Source organism: Tachysurus fulvidraco, chromosome 4 (genome assembly GCF_022655615.1).
Source record: "Tachysurus fulvidraco isolate hzauxx_2018 chromosome 4, HZAU_PFXX_2.0, whole genome shotgun sequence".
NCBI lineage: Eukaryota > Metazoa > Chordata > Actinopteri > Siluriformes > Bagridae > Tachysurus > Tachysurus fulvidraco.
Genome location: NC_062521.1, coordinates 21,224,070 through 21,249,306, shown reverse-complemented (window position 1 = coordinate 21,249,306; position 25,237 = coordinate 21,224,070). Strand labels below are relative to the sequence as shown.

The window sequence follows — 25,237 nt, the reverse complement described above, 5'->3', positions numbered from 1 at the left end:
ATATGTCATTCTGTTACACTGTGGAGCTTCTGTCAGTAAAACAAATTCCTCGTATGTTAAAACATACCTGGCAATAAAGTTCTTTCTGATTCTGATTCTGATTCTTTTAAGTCTGATTCTTTCTGATTCATGTGACTAAAATGTCTTTACTTTGTGCTCAGTAGATTTGTAGACATGTTTACAGGGAATCCTAGGCAGCACCTCCCAGTGTGAGGTGGGGATTCAGCTCGCTTTGCTTTTTAACCAAATTACCGAGACGTTTGTCAGTTCAGTGTTGAGCACAGAGACTGCAGCAGGACTGAACACTCTGCTCTGTAACACACCGAGACTCAACTTAGTCCATTTTAACCTTAATAACGTCCCTGTTCCAGTGTGATCATGTACCGGTACCTGGGAGAGCTCCTTACCCGGACTGGAGGCAGCGCTCTGGCCTCGGGACTCGGCGATGCCTCTCTGCCGGCCTCGGCGTCTGTCATGCGGCTGCGGCGCTACAGCGAAGCCGTGGGCAAAGATGAAGACGACCCAAACTTTTTCCGCATGGTGGAGGGTTTTTTCGACCGCGGTGCTGCTATCGTCGAGGACAAACTCGTGGAAGACCTGAAGACCAGAGAGACACCCGAGCAGAAGAGGCATCGAGTCCGAGGGATCTTGAAAATCATAAAGCCTTGTAACCACGTCCTGGCCGTGAATTTCCCTCTAAAGCGAGACAACGGCGAGTGGGAGATGATCGAGGGCTACCGAGCCCAGCATAGCCAGCACAGGACACCCTGTAAAGGAGGTAAATACCCGGCTATCAGTGCTCCATGTCGGCTAATTAACTAACTAACTAACTAACACAATGCAAGGCGGAGAAGTTAGCTGGCTAGGTGGCTAACAGGATTAGCATGTTAGCTAACGTTAATGTTCAGGCTCTGGACTGAGAGTCCCGGTAAAAGTCAGGTTGCTTGTGAAGAAAACGCATCTGAATGGTGTGTTTTATGCGCTGAGACTAACTAAAGATAAAGTTACTCGCTTTCTGTCTCACGGTTTTTTATTTATTTAATTGTTTTGGTTTTTTTAAACAATGCAACATTAGGAAATGGAACAGATGTCAAAATAAGTGCAGGAGATAAAGGGATGGGGTGAAAAAGAAAAGTATTAAAAATATAAATAAGGCTTCTTTTAGTTAACCAATATGATATGTACAATGTGTAGGAACGTTACACAGTTTAACGTTACACAGTTTAACGTTACACAGTTTAACGTTACACAGTTAAACGTTACACAGTTTAACGTTACACAGTTTATGCTAAGTTATACAGTTTAATGTTACACAATTATACAGTTTAATGTTACGTAATTATTCAGTTTAACGTTACACAGTTTAACGTTACACAGTTTAATGTTACACAATTATACAGTTTAAAGTTACACAGTTTAACGTTACACATTTTAATGTTATACAGTTTAATGTTACACAATTATATAGTTTAACGTTACACAGTTTAACGTTACACAGTTTAATGTTACACAATTATACAGTTTAACGTTACACAGTTTAATGTTATACAGTTTAATGTTACACAATTATACAGTTTAACGTTACACAGTTTAACGTTACACAATTTAATGTTATACAGTTTAATGTTACACAATTATACAGTTTAACGTTGCACAGTTTAACGTTGCACAGTTTAACGTTGCACAGTTTAACGTTACACAGTTTAATGTTACACAGTTATACAGTTTAACCTTATTCAGTTTAATGTTACACAGTTATACAGTTTAACGTTATACAGTTATACAGTTTAACGTTATACAGTTTAACGTCACACAGTTTAACCTTATACAGTTTAACATTACACAGTTTAATTTTACACAGTTATACAGTTTAACGTTATACAGTTTAACGTTATACAGTTTAACGTTACACAGTTTAACGTTACACAGTTTGACGTTGTAAATTTTAACGTTATACAGTTTATGTTGTACAGTTTAACATTATACAGTTTAACATTACACAGTTTAACCTCATACAGTTTAACATTACACAGTTTAATTTTACACAGTTATACAGTTTAACGTTATACAGTTTAACGTTACACAGTTTGCCGTTACACAGTTTGCCGTTACACAGTTTGCCGTTGTAAAGTTTAACGTTGTAAAGTTTAACGTTATACAGTTTAACCTTATACAGTTTAATGTTGTACAGTGGACTTAAAAGTGTCAGTTTCTTGCTTTAACGTTTTATTCTAAGAATAAAAGTGAAATATAGCAGTAAAAAGTTTTACATTTTAAAGACTATTCTTGTGCAAATGTCACAAGTGGGATTTTTAAATTGATCTTTATTGGGATTTATGATTTGAATCTGAATTGCAGAGTGTGCTGTAGGCCTTTTCTGAAAAATGAATGAGATTGTACTAAAATGGACAGAAATTTAAAAAGGATGATAACGCAGAAGTTAGTTGAAGCCCTACACAAAGTGTGGATATTTTGCAAGATAATTCATTAATGTTTAAAAATGATTATTAGTCTTTTTTTTCCAAGGATATTCCATATACTGTCACCATTCATGCAGATTTATCTGATTTCCTTAGAACTTAATTTGCAAAGAAGCAAATGATGCCCTCCTTTATTGCTTACGCAACTCTATCCCATTTTTACATCGGTCCGTCTGAGTTTGCATCCATAAGAAAAATCAGTCTGTCTTTTTCTGATAAGATATTGATATGCATCTTGACATAAATTACAGGGTCCTAGTACAAAGCTTATTCAGAAAAACAGGATGTTGGGTGTGAGAACACCATCAGAGAAAGTTTCATTATGAACATTTGTACATGACATAAGGTTTAGGTGGCACATAGCAAATTCAGCTCTATGTGACATCTGGTGAGATTAATTCATGCAGTGACTTCACCTGCTGCACTAAGTTACCATAGAATCAGTAAAAGATCAGAATTGATTATGATTGTAACATATGTGTTCGTGTCTTGTCAATGTCATTCTGTTACACTGTGGAGCTTCTGTACTAAAACAAATTCCTCGTATGTGAAAACACATGGCAATTAAGATCTTTCTGATTCTGATATAAATCATTATACATAATGATGACGCTCTTTGACAGCGGACAGGTTAGAGGACATCTTTAGGCTTCACAGCAGGATTATTATTCTTTTACAATTATTTTTCATGTGGCTTTGTCCTTTGTCTTGGCAGAGGAATTGAATTTTTTTTACGCTCATCTTCAGAACAGATTTCTCAGAGACTTTATTCTTTAATATGCAGCATTGTGTAGTTTTGACTTGGAAAAAAGTCTCACAGAAAAGGGTGCGAAGTTGTAAACTGGTCCTTCAGGAATTCTGCCTCATTTGCATTGTGATATATCTGTTTAGTGGCTAGGCCTAGATGACACTTCCTGCCTTATATATATATATATATATATATATACCTGCATAAACACCTTTTCCATTATCAGTTTTAAATGGCCATGTTTAAAAATCAGGTGAAAATCATTGGAAACATTTTTAGGGGACATGAGAAATGAATCGAGTTACAATAACTTGGTGCCATATGTTTGCACACCCTTTTAAAAATGGAGATGTGGCTGTGTTCAGAATGACATTCAGTTTCACATTATGTCTGACCTGCACTGTTTTTTCCTGCTAAGCAAAAACATGTTATGCTGCTGAAAAATACACTGTGCAGTATTTCCACGTGGTTACATTTCGGGACAAAGGCTCCATTAAACTTACCATTAATGGTCACATGAACCAGCACAACACGTCAGATTTGCAGAACATCAAAGTCTGATTTTTTTTTTACTGTTTTTTTTTTTTAGCCTTACTGACTTATAAGGAGGAAAAATGTCTCATTTTTAGTGATGATGTTTATAATGTTAATGCCAGTGATTGCTCTTACAGCAAAAGATAAAGCAGAGATTCAGCAAAAATGCCAGGGCAGAAGCAGGAGAACAGAAAATGCTGACCATCTGCCATGTAATTAAAGCAGTGTTGATGGTATTGATGAGTTCCTGTTTAGTTGCTGATGGGCATTTGTATGTTGTCTGCTGTCTGCTTTGTCTGGTTGTGACATAATCTCAAATCTGTGCCTTTTTTCTCACCAGTTAACTTCAGCCAGGCTTTAATTACTGCTGTGAAATGATGAGCATGAATTATTAATTGTCAGTCACATTATTACTGTATGTAATTCCATGTTTTTCTAACTTATTAATCAGCAACAAAGATCGTAAAAATAAAACGAAAGCACAAACGTACAGTCTGTATTTCAGGACAGTAAAAAAACAACACATTTTTAGCTGAAGGGAAGTTTATTTTTCTTTGAGCCACACCCGAGTTTAGACCTTCCCTGATATTTTTCTCTTTCTGAAGGACGGAGGGAGTGAGTCATCACCTCGACTGGTTCTCTGCCGGCCTTGCCAAACATTATCCCACATTCTCTGTAGTTCTTTTTAAAACGGGTTTTTTCTTCTTTTTTTTAAGAACAAAATGCCTAAAATACTTTTTAACCCCTTTTTTTTCTTTTTGGTTGTTTTAGTGATCTGCTTATGCCAAAAGATCTGTATATGAAGCAGAATTGTGTTTTGACGTTAGTTGAAAAGTCAGTCTCATTGTTCTGTATGACTAATAATTTAACCGCAGGGGTAGCGTGTAAGGATTGCACTGGAATTACAAGACATCGCCCTTTCTTTCCAGGATGAGCGTTTCTTTTTTGCTTGTTTAAAAATGAGCTCGCTGGTTTATGTCTTGCTGGTAAATAAAGCAAGTATTTTTGAGTCTGTTGGTACTTCTCCATCAAAAACCTCTCACACTACTACAAATAATACAAAGTCTTAAGAAGTTAAAACATCACTAGAAAGATATAGTATGTAGATTTGTACATACTGTAATGCAAGTATGCTGATGTATTTTCAGTCAATGGATATTTGCACACGTTGCTTTTTTAAGTCCTTTATTTAGAGAAAAAGTATGTAACGTGCTAACAAGACACACTTTCACAGTTTTTCCATCTGATTTTGCATTTGCTCGCAGGCATCCGTTATAGCACAGATGTGTGCGTCGATGAAGTTAAAGCTTTAGCTTCGTTGATGACGTACAAATGCGCTGTCGTCGGTGAGTGTTCGTCTTTTTTTTTTCTGTATATCTGTATAAAACCGATCAGGAAATATAACTAATTCTAATAAACTATCCTGTCCACAGATGTACCTTTTGGTGGAGCGAAAGCTGGGGTGAAGATCAATACCAAGAATTATTCCGTAAGTGGTTATAATACTAATTCATCCATCAACGGTTAAAGGAGCTGTTTGTAATTTTAGAGCCTCTTGCTGCCTGCTTTTTTTCCTTTTCTTTTCTCAAAGTGGAAAATACAAGTCTTGTATAATGCCTTTTAAGATGAAAGGCATAAATTTCCAAATGGAGACGGAGTTCATTTCTGGGTCGGGGAAAAAAAACGAATAAACAATATTTATCAAATACTATTAAATCAATAATTTTTTAAGTATTTAAAAATAGTTGTTATTAGATATGATAAGATAAGATTCGGACATGCCGTCTTGCGCATTTCAGTCAATTGTTGTTTTGCACAATTCATTACAATACCTTGCTATTATAATAAGTGTTCGTTCCAGTATTTTTGCACATGTGTGTATGTACTCTGGTCGGTGCTGCTTATGTGTACTGTCTTTTGTGTTATTGTCTTGTAGTGTTTTATATTGTATGTTTGCACTGTCTTTTGTCTCTTACTGTCTTGCACCAGGTTACACGGATGCACTTTATGTAGCTTTGTTCTATGTAGCTTTGTTCTATGTAGCGCCGTGGACCTGTGAAACCTTGTCTCATTTCACTACGTACCGTGTCAGCTATATATGTCTGAAATGACTATTAAAGCTTCTTGACTTGACTTGATATGAGAAATATATAAAAATCCTCATAAAATGATTGTTAATGATGATCTAGTATGCAGGTTTTATTTAACAAATAGTGCAAGTTCAAGTCTTTTGTCAGTTTGTTCGGCGTTTATTTACCAGCATGTAGACATGTAATTGACACTGTTTACTTTTATAACTAGTGTTTGGAGGTCTTCTTGCCTTGGAATGTGTTGAAATATTTTATGGCCTTGTTTTTTGTTCCTTGTCACTTGTTTAAAGCAAAGCTCATTTCCTCAAAGCTCAACTTTGTTTTTGCTGATATGGCTGGAACACAATGAGCTGTGGTGTTATGGGAAATAAATGCGGGTGGTGTTACGTGACATAAGCAGATTAAACTTGCTTCAAAGTAAAATATTTAGTCTTTTTTTATTCTCTTCAGGTTAAGAGAGAAATGCAGGGTTTACATTTAAAGTGAAACAAGAAATTCCAAACTCTACTCTTCTCTAAAGACTCACGAGTGGTGAAATGGACCTGACCGTTACAACGTGCTGACACTGGAGACTTTAGCCATTCATCTCTCAGCAGAAATCTTCATCATATTGTTGATTACACGTTTTTCCTAGATAACAGCACACATTTTATCATTATGCTTATTATCATCTTTTGTACAAGTCCCTATGTAAATTCTTACTATAGAAACATTGGTGTATTAAAGCGACCATATTGTATGGACCTGTGATTAGTCTTGTGTCTGGCACTGTTCTCAGATCTGCTGTTATAGAAAATGAATCAGCAGCTTCAGCTCAATCAGCTCGAGAATGAATGAGTGCTGTGCAATAATACTGAGGCTGACACCCTAACTGAATTTATAATACTTCAAAGCTTCAAATAATATAATACGTCAAAGCTATGTTTTTGTTTTTATTGCTTTTAATTATTTTTTTAATGAATTCATTATTTTAACTTACTGATGAACACATCATTTTTTCTTTACAGGACAATGAGCTGGAGAAAATTACAAGACGTTTCACCATTGAGCTGGCTAAGAAAGGATTTATTGGTGAGGATTTGATCATGAGAATTTTTCTGTCTCTCTCTCTCTCTGTCTCTCTCTCTCTCCATGGGTTCCTCTTCTTTTCTCTCTCACTTAGTCTTTCAATTTTTTTTCTCTCTCTGATGCTCTGTCTTTCTCTTTCTCCCTTCCTCTTAGACTCATCTCTCTCTCCCTTTCTCTGTATCACTCTCTGTGTTTCTTGCTTTCTCCCTCTATTCTCTCTCTCTCTCTCTCTCTCTCTCTCTCTCTCTCTCCATGGGTTCCTCTTCTTTTCTCTCTCACTTAGTCTTTCAATTTTTCTCTCCCTCTCTCTGTATCACTCTCTGTGTTTCTTGATTTCTCCCTCTATTCTCCCTCCCTCTCAGTCTCAGTCTCTCGCTCTCTCCCTCTGGACTCGCCCACATTGGGCTATGGCCATGTCTCATTTGTTTCTCCATTACCTCAACAGTCAGAAGGATGGTCTTAAAATAACTCCATACTTTAGCTTCATAACTGCAACTACAGCTTGTGAAAAAGAGAAGATTCTAAGGTCCAAATCTTTTCATTAGGTTTGAACTATAAACAATCTTTCCTTATTCCTAGACTGAAGCGGACATTAGGGGTAGCAGAGTGTGTGTCATGCATGCATCCAGGGCAACAGCAGAAACAGCAGTGCAAATTAAATGTTAAATTCATACAGTGCAGATGGAAACCTCTATATGAGCACATTCTGTAGGCAAAAAGCCAAAACTTTCTACTAACCCCCTCTGAAAATACATATAAAATCAGTCATTACTTCTAGGCTAATAAGTTGCATTTATTTATTTTATTTGACCACACATATTTCCATGTCAGGTTTCTAGTAATAGGTCCTGTCATATTTGTGCTCTTCTCTTTATAGCCAGTTGGGTATAAAGGGAAATAAACTTGTATGGTGTTTATTTTATTTATAAGACTGTACATTAGGCTCACTTCTTGTCTTGAGCTGTTTGAGTTGGGAGTATGTGCAGCACAGACATCTCAGGTGTTTCCTGACCCTTACCAGCTTAAACATCAAGCTTTGGTGCCAGTTTTGAATAGAACCTGTTCTGTTTATGTCTCAGGGCCAGGTATTGATGTTCCTGCTCCTGACATGAGCACCGGTGAGAGGGAAATGTCTTGGATTGCTGACACGTACGCCAACACCATGGGTCACCATGTGAGTAAACAGTCCTGCTAAATATATTGTAAGATAAGGAAAGAGGTTTATTCTGTTCAGTTTGCCGATAACACGTCTCATATCAGCTGCCTATACGCCAAGAGTCACGGGTTATCATGAGTGTATAAACGATAAATGTTCCTTCACTTACACTTATTTATTTTGTCCACCGTGTCCAATGTGAACCTTTTTCTACTGCAGTGGCAGCTTGGTGGCTCTGGGATTCGAACTCATGACCTTCTTATCAGTAGCCAAACATTTTTGCGCCCTGAGCTCTTTCATTCTCATATTATTGTTGTGGAGAAAGTACAGGAAAAACTACACTTCTTTTTCTCCCACACTTTTTGGCTAGACTGTGTGGAAACCTTGAATTCCAAGTGTAGTCAGTCTGTTTTTAAATTTTAGAGATGGTTTTAGAGAGTATTTTGGAAATAGGATTGCTGTAGAAAGTGGATGAACAAAAATGCACTAGTTGTTTCCTTTAGGCATGAAGGAACATGTTCCCCAAAAGAGCAGTGTCCTTTATCTCCTAAAAAAAAAGGCAATGAGCCAAACAGTGTATGAATCACGAATGATTGACAGTTGAAATGCTCTGATATGATCTGACCCACCTACTCCAAAACACACTCCTCTCGACTCACTTGTCTAACTTGCTTTTTGGCAAATCTTTTGAGTTTATTAGCATTAAATAAAAATCTCTAGTGTAAGTATGACTTAAGTTTATTTTCCATATGCTGCCATATTTACTTGGGATGTCACCAAAGAATGGCTAAAACAGCACCTTTGTGAGTGAAGGAGATTATTGGTAATTAGGAAGCGATTAAAACACGGTTTGCTTTACTGTAGCAGTCAGCAAAGGCACCTTAAAACATTGTAGTCATGTATGTCAGGGTAGGAACTGAAGAATATACAGGGTTTTACTGTAAACGCCAAGCACTTTAGTGCATTTGGAAGACACTCTTATCTAGAGAGACCTGCCTTTTTTTTTCAATTCCTTTTTTTTTATACAACTGAGCAATTAATTAATTGCTCAGTTGTATAATGGCTTTGCTCAGGGGATATGCTCAGGAGATTAATGGCTTTGCCCAGGGGCCCTGCAGCTTGGTGGACCTGGTATTTGAACTCACGACCTTCCGATCATAGTCCAACATCTTAATCACTATCCTATCCACATCCCTTCACATGCTCATCAGCGTCCGATGTTTACAAGCATACTGTATGCATTTGCTATTACCTCTCTATATGTTCTGTAAACATCATCTTTTGTCTAGAATTGGAAGAACATGCGCATGCCAATGTTCTAGGGACTAGCTCTTTTCCTCACAAGCACCCGGTGGTTATGATAAAACTCTGTATATACTTATTCCACTTTCTAACCTCTACTATCAAAGTATCGATAAATGTACTGCGTTATTAAATGAATTTTTTTAACTTCTGCAGTGCAGCAATTCCCAAAAAGAAAACCATTCTGTAGCATCATGTAAATATGTCAAAGTCAAATCCGACCATCTTCATCATGGCTCGGCAGCTTAGCAATACTGAGTGTCCACGACATAAGATAAATCATTCCTTGTTCACCAGGGGCTGTTTTTATGAGACAGCAGTGAGAATCTGTAATGGGTGTTTATGCATTCTAACACCCTGTAGGATGGATAGGGAATGAAGACTCAGGAGGCAGGTTGATAAGAGAGTGAGTGAGAGAGAGGAGATGAGATGAAAGGATTCATCTCTGGGGGTTAAGTCTGTCTGTATTTGCTGTTGGCCATGTCACATTGCACAGGAAGAATGGTGTGATAAGTATCGAACCCAAAACTACATAAAAAGTAATAAAAAGGAATAGTGACTCTCATTTGACTCTGACTCTCTTTGGACTCTTATCTGATTTACTGTTCCATGTGTTTTGCAAATGTCTTACCAGCACAGCAAAGCTTTGTATTCTGCCTTTTCTGTCACTGTTCTTTTCATCTTTTTTTTTATTATTCAGGACATCAACGCCCATGCATGTGTGACAGGGAAGCCCATTAGCCAGGGCGGCATCCATGGGCGCATCTCAGCCACCGGACGAGGAGTTTTCCACGGTATCGAGAACTTCGCCAACGAAGCTGCCTTCATGAGTCAGATTGGTTTGACTCCAGGCGTTAAAGACAAGACCTTCGTTATTCAGGTTTGAGGCTGCATGGCATGCAAAAGAACCATTTAGTTAAGGTGGATTTCACACTGGCAGTTTAGTTTAGAACAGAGTAGAGTTCACATGAAAAATTGGTAATGTGTAAGCTGTCATATAGACTTAGAAGTGCATCGTGGTACTCAAGATTTTGAACACAACTCATACTCGGGTTGTAAAGTAGCTGCTGACAACATCGTTATTTTACATTTACAGCACTTGACAGATGCGCTTATCCAGAGCGACTTACATTTTATCTCATTTTTGTACAGCACATACTTGTGTTCCACACACATGTATAGCAAGATGCTCAGGGAAACTTTGTGGGACACACAAGAGCTGAGGTGCCATATTGCACATAATAGCACTAAGATATTCATTCATTTTCTACTGCTTATCCGAACTTCTCGGGTCATGGAGAGCCTGTGCCTATCTCAGGTATCATCGGGCATCGAGGCAGGATACACACAGGACGGAGTGCACACACTACGGACAATTTTTCCAGAGATGCCAATCAACCTACCATGCATGTCTTTGGACCGGGGGAGGAAACCGGAGTACCCCGAGGAAACCTCCGAGCACCAAGATAATAAATAAATAATTAAATACCAAACACACATGAAGGAAACAACATTAATCACCATAATTTTTGTGATAACTTCAGATGAACACAAATAAACTGGGGTTCAGTAGACTTAAGTGAGTCTGAAACAGGACCGGAACACGGCCAGGAACAAACACACTCAAATTCAGACTGGTTCGGTGTCAAAACGATCTCTCTGTCTGTCATGATCGTACTGATTGTGTTTCTGCTTTAGGGCTTTGGTAATGTGGGCCTGCACTCCATGCGCTACATGCACCGCTTTGGGGCGAAGTGTGTAGGAGTAGGGGAGTGGGACGGAAGCATCTGGAACCCTGCCGGCATCGACCCCAAGGAGCTGGAAGACTACAAGCTGGTGAGTCTGAACTGAATCATTTTCATCAATTTGTTGAGGGCATGGACTTGTGCAGTAAGGAGTTACAGTATTCTGTATTGAAATACAAATAATCAATATGGCATGATTCCAGAGGCTGTTACTTCCTGCAGGTACAGCACATCACCCAGTCCTCTACTGTACAGATGTCCAGTATAAGTTCCGCAGTATGAGCGTTACTGTACACTCTTACTAATGTGAATGTATTTCCTGTCGGTCTTCAGGCAAATGGTACCATTGTCGGCTTTCCCAAGGCTTCTCCCTACGAAGGCAGCATCTTGGAGGCTGAATGTGACATTTTGATTCCTGCTGCTAGTGAGAAGCAACTTACCAAGATGAACGCCAGAAAGGTCAAGGCTAAGGTCAGAGGACAACACTCACAACTGCTCAGTTCTATAAAGGGAATAAATATAAAATCGGCCCATTAAATTATTATTTCATTATATTGAATATAAAGCATCTAACCAATGCTTTAAATGTAAAAAAATTTTTTTACAGATTAAGAGTTAATTCCCACAACCTATTAATATTTGGTCACATTTTACAAATCTTTCTTCAAAAGATTCCCTACAATGCAAAACTTCTGTATATAAACCTGTATAACTAATTCCCAACTCAAAATAAAACTCAGGCCAATTGTCCCTGTCCATAGAGATGTCTTTTATCGCTGCATAGTATGAAATTTATGAAATTGCCAGCATGGTTTAGTAAAACATTGGAATAGAAATTAATAATTTATTTGCTCACGTGTTAATAAGTCGTGGGAACAAATTCTTAATTTGCCAACAAATAGTTATTTTTTTCCAGGATAGATAGATTTATATTCCCATTTTTGCCAGTAGACAGTATTTAAGTGTTTGTAGCCTTACAATTAATTCAAGACAGTGTTTTGAACTGTATGAATAGTGTAATGTAGAGAAATAAAGTGGCCGCTGTTGTCGTCGTTGTTCTAGATCGTTGCTGAGGGAGCCAACGGCCCCACCACCCCTGAAGCCGATAAGATATTCCTTGAAAGGAATATTATGGTGATTCCTGTAAGTTCTTCAATTAATAACCAGTGTTTATATTATAAGAAAGTAAAATGGATTCATTCTGTTTTGATTGCATTTTGCCCAACATTGCTCCTGGAGCATCTGCTGCTCATGGACATCTACTGTACGTTTACTGGATTAAGTATTTAGGAGTGTATATATAGAGTGTTTATAGTGTGTAGATATACCCAAATCTCAGGAGCAGGGCTGGACATCCATCTATGTGATTATTTAGTTTAGAGTCACTTTATTCATTTCCTTCCCAGTTGAAAGTACCATAGTTTATTCAACACAAACGATTCTGATTCCATTTACTGAATTTTCATCAGTTAAACACTTGGGATTTTTTCTTTTCTTTTATTCACAGAACGTCTGAGAGAAGGTTTAATGATAAGCAGGATGAATTTCAGGATTTTAGGAAGAACAGATTTGCACGTGAGCAAGCTAAATTTGTAGGAGAGTAAAAGAAACCTATTAGTTTTGTGCTCACATCAGTTAGCAGGAAAGTCAAGAAGCTTTTATTGTCATTTCGACCATATATAGCTGACGCAGTACATAGTGAAATAAAACAAAGTTTCTCAAGGATCCTGGTGCTACACAGAATAACACGGAGCTAATTACTTTAAGTAAGTTGTCCTAGACACATAAAGTGTATCGTGTGCAAACAGTGCGAGACAAAAGACAGAGCAAACAGACAATGATAAACACTACAGGAACAAATACACGAAAATAGCACTGACCAGTGTGCATATTGTATATTATACAGTACAATGTTCAAAAATATAGGACTCTGAACAAAAGGGTTCTAGACAGAATGTGCAAAACCAGAATGGAAACATGGATGTATATAGAATGAGTGTTTGAGTGTGTTTTTGAGTTAGGTACAGATCAGTGCAGTTCACACAGGTGTGTGTGTGTTTGTGTGTGTGTGTGTGTGTGTGTGTGTGTGTGTGTGTGTGTGTGTGTGTGTGTGTGTGTGTGTTCGGTACAGTTCAGTTCTGGTCAGCTATCGTTGTTTTTTTGAATAGGACATGTACCTGAACGCTGGTGGTGTGACCGTTTCTTACTTCGAGTGGCTGAAGAATCTGAACCATGTCAGCTACGGCAGACTGACCTTCAAATATGAGCGAGACTCCAACTACCATCTCCTCAGTAAGTGCAGCACTGTTTGATATTTGTTACTCCTTCTTATAGAATAAGGATCATTTGTAATCCTTAATCCTAATGCACCACTGAAATATTTGTTAGTAGGCCTTATGGCTTGGTTCGACTACTGACTCCGCCCTGTAAGTGCATTTGTGTGTGCAAGCGTCAGCGAGTGCATGCGGGCGTGCGTGCGTGAGTGAGGGAGTGCGTGAATGAGTACATGAGTGAGTGATTGAGTGGGTGCGTGAGTGAGAGCGTGCGTGCGTGCGTGCGTGAGTGAGGGCCCGCCCACCCTGTGATGGGTTAGCTCCCCATCCACGGTGTCACCTACCTTGACACCCAAGTACCCAGAGATGAGCTCCAGGCTCCCGGTGTAGAATAAGCTGTACAGAAAACGGATGAATATTTGTTGTAGTCTACGATGTGCACACAAGCCCACAGTGCATTACCTACAAAGAAACATAAACTTGCATTAAAGCTCTGTCCTAAATTTTTAGATGAGCCGGCGGACTTTTCTTCAATTTAGCAGTGGTCAAATGCCAGTGCTCTTCCAGGAAGTGTAGACAGATAGGAGCTTGCTTTACTTCTGGGTTGCAATATAATAGAAAGTTTCCGCAGTTTGTTCCCAGTACAGTCGTTTACCTGCTCCAGACAGCCTGAAGTGCTCTTACGGATGGTGCTGGGAGCAAGCTGTTGAGTTTTAAAAGCTCAGTCTGTTTTTTATCTTTCAAATATCAGGCTCTGGGAAATTGCTAAGTGTTTTTGAGCTGATCACTCAGCCACTCTCCTTAATATGTAGAAAAAAACCCTCTTTGAATCTCATTCTTACCGTAATTGTTACTAGAATGTTGTGTAAGGAATAAAACACATCTGGTCATGTAGCTATAGATAAATAATAATAAACAATGTGATAGGGGAAAAAGTGGCCTGATGCAAATATGTTAGTAAGGTTGAATTCTTTTGTTTCGATAACAGCGCAAATCCAAATGTTTTATTCCTCTTACAACACATGTGCCAACAGGTTCCTGGAATTTTATGAAAAGCTATAAACACATTATGAAAGCTATAAACACATTTGTTCACTCTCTTCTCATTGAGTTTATCAGGACAGTAACATAAATCTGATTTGTATTTGTAATTAAGCTTAAAAATGTCCCATTGAAAGGTTTATTAAACTAGTCGTTTATTTATGTTTGTTCCCGGGTCTGAGTCGGCGAATGAACCGCAGTGATGTTTGAACACGTTCCTCTTCCGCAGTGTCTGTGCAGGAGAGTCTGGAGAGGAAGTTTGGAAAGCATGGTGGCGCAATCCCTGTGGTCCCAACCTCTGAATTTCAGGCCAGGATTTCTGTGAGTATACAAACACACTCTCTTCTGTGAATATGCACATAGTTACACATTAAAGTGTTCAGTATCCAGTCAGTGTCTGATACAGGAAAATTATAACCTGCTCTAACACACAACATGCAGAGTTCAACAACTTTATAGGCTGGAATCCAAACCAGCTCAACATTGAGAGTTTTACTGTTTTGGGTGTTTACTGCAAAAAATACATCTTTCCAAGTGATAATACACTGATTCAGGTCAAACGTATCTATTGTTTTTTATTGTAAGATTACAGTAAACCAAATCTGAGATTATTAAGACTATTTCTAGGCATATTTTACTGTTTGTAAAGTGTTGATGGACAGTTTTGATTCTTATTAGGAAATTTTGGAATCTGCAAATAGCTTTAATTTTAAAGCTTAAAAAATAGTAAGATATGTCTAAAAAATGGGTAGAAATGATCTCCGGTTTGGTTCTGAGTTACTTTTAATAGGAAATACTAGATCATTTTCACTATATTCAAGAAATTCTATCCTGCTAAGTCGTCAAAGTCATTATTTCCACTATCAAACATGCAGATGTCTTGATTTTTTTTTTTAAATTGATCATTTTTGAAAACTTTACCTTTCTTAGAAGTGTACGGGAAGAAACCTATATTTAAATAAAAAAAACTGTCCTTAATAAAAGTTTTCAAAGACTTCACTGAGCCTACAGTACATGTGGTCTGCTTATGCAGTGCATAAACAAGTAAACAGTATGAGCCAAGATCACTGAGTCGTCAAAATTAGTAAGAATTACACCTAATATTTGGTAGGAACATGCTAATACTTTACACAAAGGAAAATTAACCATAGATAACTATATTAGAGAACTATATTAAAAACTAAACTTTTCACTGACCAATGAGCATCTTTAAGCATGACATTTTCTTGCAATGTTGCTTGGGGTTTGATTTAAATCCGACATTTCTCAACAGTTGGACACAACACTACAAAAACACCTAAGAGTTTCTCAGTGTATATAAACCAAACACAGCTAATATTGTGTATAGGGACAGTTATTCCTCATCAGGGACTTTAGATCATGCCAGATTGCTTGAATGATTATTAATAATGATTGAGGTGACTGAATGCTAATCATTAGCATCATTAGTCACCTCAGGCTTGGTCATTGGGGATAAATACAAACATGTTTATATACTGTATGTCTAAAATGAATTTTTATATTATGTTTCTTATGTTCTGTAATGACAACGTCCATTGTTAAAAGTGCAATACAAAAGATTTTTAATTGAATTAATAAATATGTAATAAATATGTATGAGTATGAAATTGAGTTTGAAATTGGGTATGTAGGAAAAGAAAAAACATAGTTCTCCTTGGCCTCACACGTCCAGTGTTGGGGATTTGTTTCCCACCTCTACACTGTGTGTGTCCACTTTTCTCCCCAGTCCAAAGACATGATTGTGTAGTAGTGTGTGAATGTGAGCATGTAATAGACTGGCATCCTTTCCAGGGTGTCCACTGCCTTGTGCCTCCAGTCTCCTGCGATAGGCTTCAGGTTCCCTGCGACTCAGTAGGAAAAAAATGTTTATATGTATAGTTTATATCTATATGAATATTAAATACCCAGTGACATAAAAGCATTTGTAGGAATAAGCCTGCATACACATTGAGGATTATTCTACATGTCTTTATAATAAAAGCCTGTGATCTTCTCAATCAAACCTGATTATTTAGATTTTTAGACTTTTAATGGTTTTTCCATCACTGTTGTCTGGTTGCAGGGAGCGTCTGAGAAGGACATCGTGCACTCTGGACTGGCCTACACCATGGAGCGCTCTGCCAGGGTTAGTACATTATTAATTCTGCATTCTGTATGCTAACATTTGACTTTCGAACGATATTCACTCCTGTCTGTGTACCTGGTTTTAAAACATGTTCATTCCATTCCAAATTCAGTTTGGAACGAAAAGGTTTGAAACAAAAGAGGAGTAAATGTTTGGAATAGCACAGTTTCTGATGAGAACAATTGTAAAGCGGATACTGAATCTGTTTAGTAGACCAATAACACATCAAAAGTGCTGCTGAAATGGGCTCAATGCAGTAAGTTCTCGGAAATCGGTTGCATAAGTATTCATCCCCATTGCTATAAAACCCTAAAATTCATTTTTGGGATTTTGGAATTAGTGTTGTGTCTGTGGTGAACTCAGAGTTTGCGCTGACCCATTAGTTCCTAAGGAACTCTCGTTTGCACCGTTATAAATTGTTGTAGAAATTTACATTTGCATTATTTTCAGTCCGGTGTCATCCAAATGAGGATGAGGTTCTCTTCAGAGTCTGGTTCCTCTAAAGGATTCTTCCTCATATCATCTCAGGGAGTTTTTCCTCACCACCATCACCTCTGGCTTGCTCATTAGGGATATTGGAAATGTATAGTGACTTCATTTTAAACTTTAAATTTATTTAGTTTTTTTTCTGTTTCTATACTTCTGTAAAGTTGCTTTGAGACAACGTCAATTGTTAAAAGCCCTATACAAATAAATCAAATTGAACATAACCCAGCCGCTGGCGGTTTATCTCTCAGTGCAGGCCCAAGTCCAGATAAACTGGGAGAGTTGAGTCAGGAAGGAAAGAATAATTAAAATAATCAAAAATGTGGATCGGATGATCTGCTTTGGCGAAATCTGAACAGGGAGCAGATGAAGGACAATAACGTACACAATCATACACAGTACAAAATGCAGCAGTGTGCTTATTATTTGTGTTTACTCTATTTTTTGACTTGAAAAAAGGCATTTCACTGCATGCAGTACTCTATATGGTTGTATATGTGAGGAATAAAAGGTCGAATTTGAGGTTTCTTTCTCATTTTAGAGTTTTTCTCTTGCCATCACCAGTGGCTTGCACATTAGGGATACATTTAAAATTTTCTGTATATCAGTGAAAAAACGTCCTGTATTTTGTGACCATTGTTAAGTGTTATACAAACAGAACAGAACTGAACTGAATGTTTCAGACTTTACAGCTATTGTTTGCCCTCCAGTGGAAAAACAGACTTGATATTTTTCAAAGCACTCAATTCAATTACAGTTGGCAGGACAATTTATGGCTTGTAAATTCATCTGGAGTGCATAAACAGGCACATGGCCTGCTGTAAAAGCCTGAGATGTTTTTAATGTTTTTTTTTTCCACTTTTTTAAAATATGAATCTGTAATATTCTATTTTGTTCTTTCTTTCCAGCAAATTATGCGCACAGCCAACAAGTACAACCTGGGGCTGGACCTGCGGACCGCGGCCTACGTCAACGCCATCGAGAAAGTCTTTAAAGTGTACCATGAGGCTGGCCTCACTTTCACTTAAACACCCAACCGGATCTGTCTGCATGTCTGTCCGTCCATCTCTACAGACACTCTGCATCTTCACTGCCTTTTCCCCATCCAATATTTTTCAGTTTACATTTAACATTCGTATATAAAATGTTTGTATCAATATGCCATATGTATCCTATGGCTTTAAGTTTCCTTCCCTCACAGCTTTTATTCACTCCATAGCACAAAAGCTCTGTTATTCTTTCAACACCTAGTCATGTATGTCTACTCTGAGAGTAATATCTTGCCCGAAAAATGCCAAAGAGGATGTTATTTATACTGTATAATGCACATTTTCTCTTAATCACCGCTGTGTTCTTTTCAGGGAAGTTTTAACTCCAGCTCTTCAACACGTCATATGCAAAAATCCGTCCAGCCTTAATATTGCACATTGTACAGCAATTTTTTTAAGGGAAATTTTCTCTTTAAACCTACCAATGGCTTGCAAAGGTCAATAATGAAGGCAATGCACGGAAAATGATCTCAGGCTTTTATATATTATCAAATCGCACAGATGTGTATTTATCTGTTATTGCACTTGGTTTAGGCTTTTATTATTAAAAAATATATATGGTGCTCCTTTTTTTTTGCCTAATATTCAACTGTTACTTTACGCCAAATGCTTCCATGGTGAAAGGTATGATTCGTGTCTTAATGGTAAACATGCAGAATGTATACTGTACCTTTATAGTATAGTATGTATAAAGGTAAGGGATTGTGTTTGGGAACAAATGGTTTATTTTCTTAAAAATATGAGCATTGAATATGACACAAAGTGACTTTGAATCTTTTTGGGAGGAGTTTTTAAAGCTTCGTTTAGATAAAATATAATAAAATGTATAGACGGTGGTGTCGTAGTTTTGGATTATTTTGTTCCAGTAACTTTTGTTGGAGTAAAAAGACTGAAACACAGCCATTTCATTACACAATGTTCACTATACAATCACACTACAGTCTTGGATAGAATAGCCAGAAAAGTCTTCATCTTGTTACTTATATACAGTCTGTTAAGCCTAAATATATACACTGTATTATTACATAATACACAATAATGTGTACACAATAACACACTGTGTTATTAAAAGCCAATCATCTAGAACCAAGCGTGTTTCTCATTATAGACTCAAAAGCTCACAACCACACTTACAGTGTACAGTTAAAGAAGCTAAATTATTTAATTACAATCTTTAATCCATGTCACACAGATGAGGACGTGTTCCCTTTGAATCCGGGTTCCTCTCAAAGGTTCTTCGTTTCATCTCAGGGAGTTTCTCACCACAGTTTCATCTGGCTTGCTCATTAATGATAAATATAAATTTAGATTTTCTGAATTTTTATATTCCTGTAAAGCTGCTTTGCGTAAAATGTCCATTGTTAAAAGCGCAATGCAAATAAAAGTGAAATGAATTGCATACAGCATTGAACTGTCACTCATCCATTAATAGCTTTCTTTATTCAAATGAGTACAACGTAGTGTACAACCATGTAGAACTTACACATTCAAATAGAAAAAAGTAGGTTTATGAAAATTGCTCTGAGAGGGGCTTTGCAACAGAAGGCTAAAACTTAAAACAAAAATATATAAATACAACAAATTTACAATTTTACCAAACAAAGCTTTGCATATATCTAATGTGCATCTTATACATTTTTGTAATCATACATATTTGCCCATTTTAATTTGGAAAATATGTATAAGAACACATTATTTATATAATTCCGCCAAACACTGAATCACATGTGAACATGTAGAGCTAGTGTACAGTTGTTAATAGATATAATAATTGTAATAGGCTGAATTCTCACTTCTTCATTTGCCGTGCCTTTACAGACATTAAGCATTTCCTGTTGCGTTTGTTCTGTCCAGCTCCGATCAGAAGAAAAGCAGATATTTAATAATTGCAGCATCTCTGAAGACCTTCATCTTAGAAATCAGCAAGCTCATCCACAGCTGAGTTGAAATCCTTGGCTAGAAAGCAAAATATTATGTTTAAATACATTATTATTGTGTAGCTCATCATAAGCACTTATCTAGACTGTTTCCCCTATATATTTACTTCACACAGTAAGTAAATATTTAACTCTGCATAGTCTAGACTGTAGTCTGTGCTGCTGATTCAAAATAATGTATATATTTTTAATTGAAAGGAATCAAGATAGCTTACTTTCTGCACCTCCTGGTACACCTCCTGGTACACCTCCTGGTACACCTCCTGGTACACCTCCTGCTGCTCCCGGGTTTGTCTCGCCCTGTGGTGTTGAGAGAAGGCCTCCAAACAGCCCTCCTTTCTTCTCTTTGCCATCGTTACCTGAAGCTCCTGCCGAGGGAAAAAGGCCTCCTATGCCCCCCATGCCTCCTGACTTGCTTGGTTGGTTAGTGTTTGCTCCACCTCCACCCAGCATGGACTTCACCTTTACTTTGGCAGCTTTTGCTGGGGTGGGAATACAAATCTCATGATTATTAAATTATTAAATTACAAGTCAGAGTAATGAAACTGAACAGAAAGAAGAAGAAATGCTGGTGAAATCTGATGAGTTTACAGTATACTGGCTTCATTAGTGAAGGTTTAGAAAAGCAAAAACTGCCAGAGTATGGCTGTAATTAGAAAAAGAACAGCAATGTGGTCGTGGTTTCAACAAGAGACAGTATTAAAAAATCCACTCACCTGCTTTATCAACTGCAACATCAACAAAGCTATTTAGAGACATGTTACAAGTAATGAAGTCCTCACAGCAGAATGCTTGTGTTTCCCAGTGTGTGTATCAGTGTGTGTGAGATATCACGTGAAGGTGGATGCTTATGAAGGGGTGCGCTTACATTCTTTTACACTCTACACCCTGAAACTGAAGGCCATTGGCTGGTTTGCTGAGTGTGGAATGGAAACAGGACGGAATACCTGATCTGGCTGGACTGGTTTCACTGGTTTCCTGCTGTCTCACCCACAAAACATTTTACATGCTTTGTTTAAATACAAGATTGAAGACTTGAGTGAAACAAATCGGTCACTCTGATTCTGAACTTTCTAAAACATTGGTGGACATGAGGACTTCTTTTACCCCATAAAGTCTTTACACCTGTAAACTGATCTACTGAACGAGGAGGACACAGCTAGAGAGGAGATTATTTAATGTTTTAACAGTTTAAAAATAGTATCTTACCACATTAGCAAAGTTCACTAGCAAAGTATCTTACTATAACACTAGCAAAGTTCACTAGCAAACTATCTTACATTAAATCTACTAGCCAAGTTCACCAGCACTAGCAAAGTATCTTACAATAAAACTAGCATAGTTAACTAGCACTAGCAAAGTATCTTACTATAACACTAGCAAAGTTCACTAGCACTAGCAAACTATCTTACATTAAAGCTACTAGCCGGGTTCACTAGCACTAGCAAACTACATTACAGTAAAAATCAAGCTCATTAGCAACATTAAAACCAGTTCATAGGGGCCACAACAAGCAAGCTAACATTGAGCCAAATGAAATCAGTGGCCAGGTTTACTGGCTAGCTAACACTAGTTCATTTTTAAATAAGTTTAAATTTGATTGTAGGTTTATTAGGAAGCGACCTTACATCAGTTTAACATCATAGTTTGTAATTGGAGGCTTTAGTGTGACAGAGGGAGGCCAGGTGAGCAGGTAATATGCTACCCAGTCTCACGGCAGTTCGTGACATAGTCTATTGATTCGTTGATTCGTGTTTGTGTTGATTCGTGTTTTTTTTTTGTGTCACTCAGCATGACTTTCGATCCAATGTACCGTGTTTCAATAGGAAGCATCTTTCTAAAATTTTAATTTTAGATTTAAACGTAAATTCATCACTGTTATTTACCAAATTCCTCTTGAGGATTTAGTATTTCTGAGGGAACCTCCACACTGGATGACAGGGAACACTCAACTGGAGGGTATGTGACTGTAAAACACAGAAGAATAACAACAGGTTAGGCTATAACTACATTCATGTTCTTTTTTTTTCAACCTACTGTATATACTGAACAATTTTTGAAATCAGACATATTTCTGTTAAGTACTTGGTAATGTCTATAACCAAGTCTATATACTATAATAGTGCCACAAAAAGGTTTAAGAACTTTTTAATGTCTTTTTGGATATTGGAGTATTTTACATTCTCAACAATCAATCACAGTGGTCCAATATTTACATAGTAAATTCCAACAAACGTCAAATAATTCACATATAACCTGTAGCTGAGGCTTTGCGTCGCCCTCCTCGTCTTCCCCTTGGCTTGCCACGACCTACACCTCTAAAGACCCTTTTAGAGGTCCGTGGAGGTTCTTCTATAGAGCCTGCATGTTTCCTCTCCAAAGCTGCTCTCTGTGTGTTGGAGTGAATATTTCTTGTAAGACTGAAATGTTAAATGTACTGGAACCAAAAGAAATTTAACTAGGGAAAAGAAAACACAACATAGTGTGTTAGCAAGGTGTTAATGGCTTGAATGAGCCTTGGCATAAAAGTCTCTAACTCAGGGGATGGAGCTCCATTCTTCCAAAATATATTCCCTAATTTACATATGCCAGAGAGTATGATAGGATGTTAATGGCTTAACTCATCATGCAATATACCTGTCTGAAATCTAATACACTCATCCTTCCACATTCATTATGTTTTTACTTCAATTTGCCCCCCATCTGTATGTTCAAGTATACTGTAACATGATTGAGGTATATAAAAACTCTGACCTTGCATTCAGCTGTAAGGCGGTCAAGTTCTATTTCAACAATCATGCGTCTCCCCTCTTGGTAATGGGGATTTTGTCGGTCAAAGACATATCTGGTGGCCATTGCAACACAGACAGATACAGACAGACAGACTGACAGACAGAGACAGATAAGACAGACAAGTAGACAAAGACAGAAAGAGAGGAACGATTGAGAAATTGAGATAGATAACAGATAGAGATTGAAGAGATGGATAGAAATATAGATGGACAGAGAGGTTGTGATAGATAGATCGATAGATCGATAGATCGATCGATAGATAGATAGATAGATAGATAGATAGATAGATAGATAGATAGATAGATAGATAGATAGATAGATCTTGGCTCTTAAATATCCCTTTGGTTTTTGGAAATCAGGTGATTCTATAGGGTGATGGTGAAGTTTGACAGGATCTGCAGGGCTAGATATGTTGAAAAAAGGTTTAAAATGTGACAAATTTTCCTTAAATTACTTAATATATCAATAAAATTCACGTTTTTCCCATTTTCTGTATGACTGCACAAAAGACGCCTCGGTTTTTTTTCTCTTCTTTTTTTACTGTTAATATGGAAATCGTTGGTCGGCCTTTTATTCGTTGCTCAAACATGTAACCCATGTGAGTCTAATAGCAAAGAAAAGCATCAATTATAACATTTAAACAAATTTGCTTATTACATCCAAGTCTCGTGGCTTACCTGGGAAGTGGTTTGAGCGCAATGAAGGAGAATTCGCGGCCTGCAGAAATCAACCAATCACAAAGCGGGCTGGCTCCGTCTCCATAGCAGCTGTCTCCGATGAGGCTCACGGGTAATGCGGGCCTCCACTAATTAATTTCATTTAATTTTTATTTTCATTTAATTAATAACCACAACAAATCTCACAATAGAAGGAGAATCAAATAAAACGGATGGTCATGACATCGTATTGTTGAATGATCAAGCACACTTTCGTGTCTATGTGTTGAAAGAAAGATGAGGAGATCATTAAAAGAGAATCGGCGGTGGGTCATCAGGTAGTTTTTAGCTGATGTCTTCAACACAGTAAAAGTAGCACAAAGCAATAAAAACAAGGATAAAATCTTCTGGTTAAATGTTGAGTATGTAATGTAGTGCTTAAAGGTTAAAAATGAACAACATATGAGCAAAAATGCTTCCGAGTGGCAGAAAGAAAAACATGGTGCAGACACGAAAGATGCTTCCTATTGAAATACATTAGATCGAAAGTCCGTGCTGACTGAGTGACACGAAAAAACGGGAAATTCGCGTCTACGAACACAAGATAACATTTCGTGATTATGTCACGATCTGCCGTGAGACTCTTTACTCCATAAAGTCTTTACACCTGTAAACTGATCTATCAAACGACGAGGACACAGCTAGAGAGGAGATTAATGTTTTGACAGTTTAAAAATAGTATACTACTATAACACTAGCAAAGTTCACTAGCAAACTCTTACATTAAATCTACTAGCCAAGTTCACTAGCACTAGTAAAGTATCTTACTACAAAACTCTGAAAAATGTATAGTGACATATCTAGGAAACTACTATTTTGATGAGTCTCTCCTTATGTACTGTTCTAAATATTTGTTTTTTACTTTCTTTAGCCTTTTTTGACTTGCATACAAGAAGGATTTCTTGATAAAACAATAAAGAATAATAAAAACAAAACAAAAACAAAAAGGGGGAAAGCGTCTCCCCCTTTTTGTTTTTGTTTTTATTATTCTTTATTGTTTTATCAAGAAATCCTTCTTGTACAGTGACAACATTTGTATTGTATATACACATGTATATCCTCTTCCCTAATGAGAGTTTTGTATGTTGGTGGAAAAAAAATCTTACTACAAAACTAGCACAGTTCACTAGCACTAGCAAAGTATCTTACTACAAAACTAGCACAGTTCACTAGCACTAGCAAAGTATCTTACTACAAAACTAGCACAGTTCACTAGCACTAGCAAAGTATCTTACTACAAAACTAGCACAGTTCACTAGCACTAGCAAAGTATCTTACTACAAAACTAGCACAGTTCACTAGCACTAGCAAAGTATCTTACTACAAAACTAGCACAGTTCACTAGCACTAGCAAAGTATCTTACTACAAAACTAGCACAGTTCACTAGCACTAGCAAAGTATCTTACTACAAAACTAGCACAGTTCACTAGCACTAGCAAAGTATCTTACTACAAAACTAGCACAGTTCACTAGCACTAGCAAAGTTTCTTATTACAAAACTAGCACACTAGCACTAGCAAAGTATCTTACTACAAAAATAGCACAGTTCACTAGCACTAGCCTAACATTGATCCAAATGAAATCAGTGGCCAAGTGTACTGGCTAGCTAACATTAGTTCATTTTTAAATAAGTTTAATTGTAATTGGAGGCTTTAGTGTGACAGAGGGAGAC

General features: G+C 37.3%; 2 protein-coding genes across 3 annotated transcripts; one reads left to right on the top strand and one right to left on the bottom strand.

The window, feature by feature from the left end:
* Positions 1-129: 129 nt before the first annotated feature.
* Positions 130-18,954, top strand: glud1a (glutamate dehydrogenase 1a). Of its 2 annotated transcripts, XM_027174848.2 has the most exons (14): positions 130-778; positions 5,028-5,108; positions 5,196-5,251; positions 6,860-6,923; positions 8,000-8,094; positions 10,079-10,258; positions 11,077-11,214; positions 11,457-11,594; positions 12,186-12,266; positions 13,292-13,415; positions 14,667-14,758; positions 16,250-16,309; positions 16,521-16,583; positions 17,978-18,954. In XM_027174848.2, the coding sequence occupies exons 1-14, from the start codon at positions 379-381 to the stop codon at positions 18,095-18,097; spliced, it is 1,692 nt and encodes a 563-aa protein (XP_027030649.1). In that variant the 5' UTR covers positions 130-378; the 3' UTR covers positions 18,098-18,954. The 2 variants fall into 2 exon arrangements, with proteins under 2 accessions (XP_027030649.1, XP_027030650.1); XM_027174849.2 differs by lacking the exon at positions 16,250-16,309 and having other exon boundaries at positions 132-778.
* Positions 18,955-19,539: 585 nt separating this feature from the next.
* zgc:193505 (uncharacterized protein LOC559113 homolog) lies at positions 19,540-20,930 on the bottom strand. The gene is made up of 3 exons (XM_027174850.2): positions 20,772-20,930; positions 20,271-20,537; positions 19,540-20,074 (listed from the first exon to the last, which is right to left on the bottom strand). The coding sequence occupies exons 1-3, from the start codon at positions 20,812-20,814 to the stop codon at positions 20,031-20,033; spliced, it is 354 nt and encodes a 117-aa protein (XP_027030651.2). The 5' UTR covers positions 20,815-20,930; the 3' UTR covers positions 19,540-20,030.
* Between the last annotated feature and the right edge of the window lie 4,307 nt (positions 20,931-25,237).